At 37.6% G+C, this 6,218-nt stretch overlaps 1 protein-coding gene across 1 annotated transcript; it reads left to right on the top strand.

Annotated features, from left to right (window-relative positions):
- Nucleotides 1–112: 112 nt before the first annotated feature.
- Nucleotides 113–6,158, top strand: LOC127159896 (ribonuclease inhibitor-like; the record flags this gene model as incomplete). Its single annotated transcript, XM_051102596.1, has 5 exons — nt 113–283; nt 506–679; nt 3,044–3,214; nt 3,430–3,603; nt 5,978–6,158. Coding segments are annotated over 5 exons (868 nt in total), but the record flags the coding sequence as incomplete, so codon positions are not given.
- Between the last annotated feature and the right edge of the window lie 60 nt (nt 6,159–6,218).

The raw sequence follows: 6,218 nt of genomic DNA, 5'->3' as shown, positions 1-6,218 counted from the left end.
GAAATTATGTGAATCATACACTGGCTAAACACATTAATCTTTAGACATTCTTTAATGTTTGAATCAAGTACTTTGTATTTGTAAATTCTCCCTCTCATGTTTATCATTTTAGGTTGCGTGATTGTGGTTTAACAGAGGAAAACTGTTCATGTCTCGCTACAGTCCTGAGATCAAACTCCAGTCTGAAAGAACTTGACATGAGCAACAATAATCTGCAAGATTCAGGAGTGAAGAAACTCCAGACTGGATTAGAAAATACAAAATGCACACTGGAGAAACTCAGGTGAATAATGAACTATCGATTGGTTTTAATAATAACATTCTCTTTTGGTTAAAATGAAAATATTACTGTAATAATCGAAAAAAGGAAAGACATGCTCCTGTCAGATGGTGAAATATTTGTCATCTCTGATCATAAGAACAAAGATATTAAACCTTTTTGTAGTACTATTAATTATATAACTTGTGTATTATACTATATAATATAATAAAACCCTTTTTGTAGACTTTCAGACTGCTGTATCACTGAAGAAGGTTATAAAGCTCTGGCTTCAGCTCTGAGATCAAACCCTTCACACCTGATAGAGCTGGATCTCACAGGAAATGATCCTGGACAATCAGGAGTGAAGGAGCTCAATGATTTACTACAGGATCCAAACTGTCAACTCAAGACACTGAGGTGAGAGATGATGGAATAATGTAAAATAAATGATATATGGATGAACTTTTTCTTTTATACTTGTATAATATGTTGAACAACCTGTTGCTGCATCAAACTTAAAGAAAAAAAAAACAACTTGGGCTTTTAACACCCTGGGGTCGGCTAACCCGCAGGCGGGAACACGCACATATTTTCCAGATGTCAGCAAAAAGACCTTGAATTGCTCCCTCAGTTTTAATTGGACACATAAAAGTAATACATCACCTGAATCTGTAGAAAGTTTACTTTTATTTGTGTACGCTCAACATATCAACAAATGTTTGTGGCTTTTGTAAATAAAGAAAATATACAGGGTGTCATTTCAGTCTTCTCAGTCTCCGTGAATATCCAGTTGAAACGCGTCACTAAAATGAACTAAAACTCAGCCAATACATGACACACATACACCAGAGATATGTCTATATAAAGCTTGGAATGTCTACTTTTAAATGAAGTAAGTTTAATCGAAAACACATATTCTGTGTGTAAGTAATCCGTATGAAACCAATACCATGTCCTGTTTTTCCCATCTGAGCTCATTACCGCTATTTAGTTCACGCCCACACGCTGCTCGAGCTATTGTTATTACAAACATCCACGTGAAAGGCGCACGAAATGACCGCCCACATCAACTCGTAAACAAAGCGGCAATGTGTCGGATACTTTCGTTTTTGGAAGAAAGTGCTGAGAGGAAAAAGCCTTGTATTACTCCAGATGAGGACGCGCTGAGAGGAACAGGATAATGTTTATCTCACAAACAGAACACAAGCGCGACTACAGCAGCTGACGGGAGGATCTTATACAGTGTAAGTAATATTTCTTATTGGCATTAGATAATGTGTTGTTGAGACATAAACTTGAACGCATTTACTAGTTGGACTTTTTCCAAAACTATAATTTATTATACTTTTCAATGCATCTGTAAGGCGTCATGAATGTTTTATGTTTCATAAACAAATTGACATTAAAGTAGGGCTAATGTTTAGACGACATAAAAGTAATGTATAACAATGCTTAGACCAGTCTTTACTGTTGAATACTCTGTCTGAAAATATCTGCTCAAACGTGTACATAATGTGCTTAATAATAATTTAGTTGCTCAGATGTTGTTTTTATACTGTATAATAATAAATACAAAGCATGTGTGCATATGATAGCTATAAAAATCACATGGGCAATATTAGTGATTGCTAATGTAACAATATTGCTCCAGGCCTATCAACATGTGCACTGATTTATTCATTTATTTATGTTAGTGACTAGATACCTATATGAATATTTTTTGGGATAGAAATTATAGGACTAATGCTTTTATTTAGCAAGGATGCTTTAAATTGCTCCTGATGTTAACATGCTCACATATGTTTTTTTTTGTTTGTTTGTTTGTTTTGCTTTAGCTGTTTGTGATCTGATACCTGCACAACAGATGAATCCTGCAAACTTTTCCTCTGAGAGCACTGTACCAACATCAGATCTTCAACTACACTGATTTTGGTGATTGGTAAAACAACTTCATTGACTACTAATGATGAGTTTTGCAAGCACTTAAATATCAGGTATGATTTACTTGTGCTACTTGTTGAACAGAATTCAGAAAACAGTTTTCAGGAATTACACACCATCTGTTCACAACTCTGTGGTTAGATCAGTGTGCTTAATAATGTGTCTTTGACCTTCATAATGTATTATACTGTGTTGTAAATAAAATACAGATAATCTAAAACCCCAATCTCTGAATAGTCTCACATTGTTTTTAACTGACAGTCACAGTGTCATTGATGGGCCATTAGAGGAGGGCCTTTTGTCTCTCAGGTGTGAATCACTAAATATTCAATGGCCATTGTCACTCACTCGCATATTCCCTTTCAATCACAAAACATGTCTTAGAAAGTTTAAATAAGTATATTGTTTTTTTGTGAACGACTGAACGAGATGATTTTCACATCATTTTGTAGAAAAAACTCTAGCCTACCACATCCAATTCTCAAAAGTCTTGTGCACAAATGTTCTGAATGCGTTTCTTGGTCTTATTTCAGTGACTTACAAAAAATTAGATTTTCACTAACCACGCATAAATGTTGTTTTCTCAAAAACACTAACATGTACATTCATGTTGCTTACATATTATTGTAGCCCAGTTTGTGCTGATTACAGTGCAATCAGACTTTAGCCATTAACATGTTTTAAGATACTGAAAAAAGCACAAATGTGAGGGCATGTCAAAACTTCTCCAGGGCCCCAAAACACCCTCAGACCCCAGAGGGTTAAATGATGTTTTATAAGTTGTCCATTGTATAAAAGGTGAGAACTGAATTGATTCCTGTTTTATCTTTTCTTCTGCAGGTTTTTGGGCCCTGCTGCAGATGAAGCCTGTCAGTATGTGACTGGAATTGTGGGTAAAAACCTGTTACTCCTGAGAGAACTGAATCTGAGTCAACATGAACTAGGAGACACAGGAGTGAATCAGATCGCTGCTCTACTGCAGGATAAACACTGTCAACTCAACACACTGATGTACATTTTTTCATTGTTACAAAGACGCTTTAAAATTCTTGCTGCTGGGTGTTTTTTATGTGTCTTGTATAAGAGATTGCTGACTGAAAAACCATATGTGACTTTTGTAATGTGATTGTCTTCATCATCATCATCACCAGTATTTGTCAACTGTCAGCTAAAACATACTGGTAAATATAAAGATTAAAACTGAACTGTGTTTTCTCTTTATGCAGTCTGAATAACACCTGTATCACAGAAGGAGGTTGTCATGTTCTGGCTGCAGCTCTAAATTCAAACCCTTCAAATCTGACAGAGCTGGATCTGAGTGAGAATAAACTAGGAAACCCAGGAATGAAGATCATCTTGACTCTGTTTGAAAATGTACAGTGTAGACTGGGAAAGCTGAAGTAAGTATTTTAAAAGTGTATCCCATTAATTACCCAGACTGTAGAGACCCACCACAGTTTCATGAATTTGAAAATATTTTACACTTGTCATCAGGACTGCACAATTAATCAAAATAACTTGAAATTGTTATATGGGTTAGTGCAGTTATCAAATCACAAAAGTCTGCAATTTAATTGTATATATATCAACCAGTACCCTCCAACATTTAGCAAAACAAAGCACACTGGAAAAGAAGTGCCATGTCTTTAAAATTGAAATCTATTGTTTTCTATGTGTGTTCAAACACTGGTGGTATCACTCAAAATCTGTCTGTGGCTATTACTTACAACAAAACTTATGTAGTTTCCCATTAAATTGAATTAACAATAATTTGGGTCAAATGTTAGTGTGTACTGACTTCACCCTTACCTGGAGGATTGGCAGCTTAGTTTTTTTCTGTCAACTTAATTTAAAGCAAAATTGATGCCACTTTGTTCATTCTTTAACTGAACTTCTGCCTGCGCATTAGTGATTAGATTCAGTGTTTTGAACATCAGAATAGAGTACAGGATGACACATCTGGTCTGTAACGCAGCACTTGTCACTGGAGCTGCCGGAGACAAGGCCTCGATTTGGCTTTTTTAAGGGATGACAGTGGAGTTCAGTGTCACAGATTTTTGTGAGGAAACAGATAATCACTTAATCAACTCACAGCTTATCTGTTAATCTCTTTACTCTTTAATAGAGTATGTGTGCGCGCATTTAAGAAATGTCATCCTTGCGTAAATCCTGCTCAGAATTTCAGCAAAGCAGTTCTTTTGTTTTAATTCAAGTCTTCACAAGTCATTATTGCTTGCTAAGAGAAGGAGACATGAGAAACGTCTGGTGTCGAAACCCGGGATACTAGCAACACATGAAATGGCGGATCGGCTTGAAAGTAGGGCTGTTTGTCCACAATGCAAGTTCAAGATCCAGGAGAGGAAGTGAGTCGACTGGTCTCAGAGACACACTTGTATGAATCAGAAGTAGACAGTGGATTCTGCAAGGCAGACAACTTGTAAAAACTATCCTGTCGAAATGTACTGTGTGCAAAAGATTTAAAGCAAAGCCCGCACAACAGGACACGGCTCCACTGCCACGAGACAGAATAACAGAGACCCCTCCATTCGAAGTGACCCGCGTAGACTTTGCAGGTCCGCTCTATGTGAAGAATGATTGAGTGCTATGCAATGCTTATATCGCTCTGTTCACATGTGCAGTCACCAGAGCAGTGCATTTAGAGCTTGTTTCAAGTTGGTCAACAGAAAGTTTCCTGTTAGCACTTAAGCGATTTATTTCCAGAAGAGGACTGTGCAAGGTAATTTATTCAGACAATGCCAAAACTTTCAAAAGAGCAAACCAAGACCTCAGCAAGCTGTGGCGAGCCATTAAAGACCCACAACTGCTGGAATACTTCTCAGGAAAGAGCATCGTCTGGCAATTCATCGTAGAGCGAGCGGCCTGGTGGGGCGGATTTTGGGAGAGGCTAGTGAGGTCTGTAAAGACGTGCCTGAGAAAGGTGCTAGGAAGAGCATCACTCACTTTTGAAGAAATGTCTACGCTTATCATGGAAGTAGAAGCCACACTGAATTCCAGACCTTACCTTTGTCCACAATGAGGTTGACGAGCCGCAGCCACTGACACCTGCACGCTTCCTTGTTGAGATGACAAGAAGGTGGAGATACAGAAACAGACTCATGACCAACCTGTGGAATCGCTGGCGGAAAGACTACCTGCTAGACCAGAAATCTGCACATTCCTGCAGCCTTGTACAGCATTGTTCTCATCGGAGATGCCAACATGCCAAGACAAACCTGGAAATTAGGAAAAATTGAAGAGCCGTTTCCAGGTTGAGATGGGAAAGTCAGATCCTGTGCTGTCCACACATCCACAGGGACTGTGTTAAGAATACCAGTTCAGTTGCTTTATGCATTAGTGATTTAGGTTGATCATTGTTCATTGGGGGGAGGATGTTGTGACTTAAATTAGAGTATTAGTATTCATAAATGCTTAATATAAGTTTCATTTGTTGTTTTCAGTAATAAGAACAGAAACAGTTTATATAGTCATTTATTAGGGAGTTCCCCTTTAACAATAGTTCCCCATAATGCTTTAGAATTGAAAGTGCGCACAATAATGAAGAAGTGAACGATAGAGTGTGTGTGCGCAGTTAAGAAAAGTCATCTTTGTATAAATCCTGCTCGCAATTCCAGTAAAGCAGTTCTTTTGTTTTAATTCAAGTCGTCACGAGTCATTATTGCTTGCTAAGCGAAGAAGACATGGCTGTTAACATCCTAATAGTGTAATAAATGTGAATGGAGTCTTATTTTAGTTTGTGTTTTGTCTTTTTTAAAGACTTTCAGACTGCAGTATCACTGAAGAAGGTTATAAAGCTCTGGCTTCAGCTCTAAGATCAAACCCTTCACACCTGATAGAGCTGGATCTCACAGGAAATGATCCTGGACAATCAGGAGTGAAGGAGCTCAATGATTTACTACAGGACGGACTCTGTTCATTAAAGACCATCAGGTGAAAATATTTACCTTACAATATTTAAAAATGATCCACAGATGTGAAATCAGCTGTATGAAAATAG

The sequence above is a fragment of the Labeo rohita genome, unplaced genomic scaffold (assembly GCF_022985175.1).
Source record: "Labeo rohita strain BAU-BD-2019 unplaced genomic scaffold, IGBB_LRoh.1.0 scaffold_2608, whole genome shotgun sequence".
NCBI lineage: Eukaryota > Metazoa > Chordata > Actinopteri > Cypriniformes > Cyprinidae > Labeo > Labeo rohita.
This window is presented reverse-complemented; position numbering and strand designations above follow the sequence as displayed.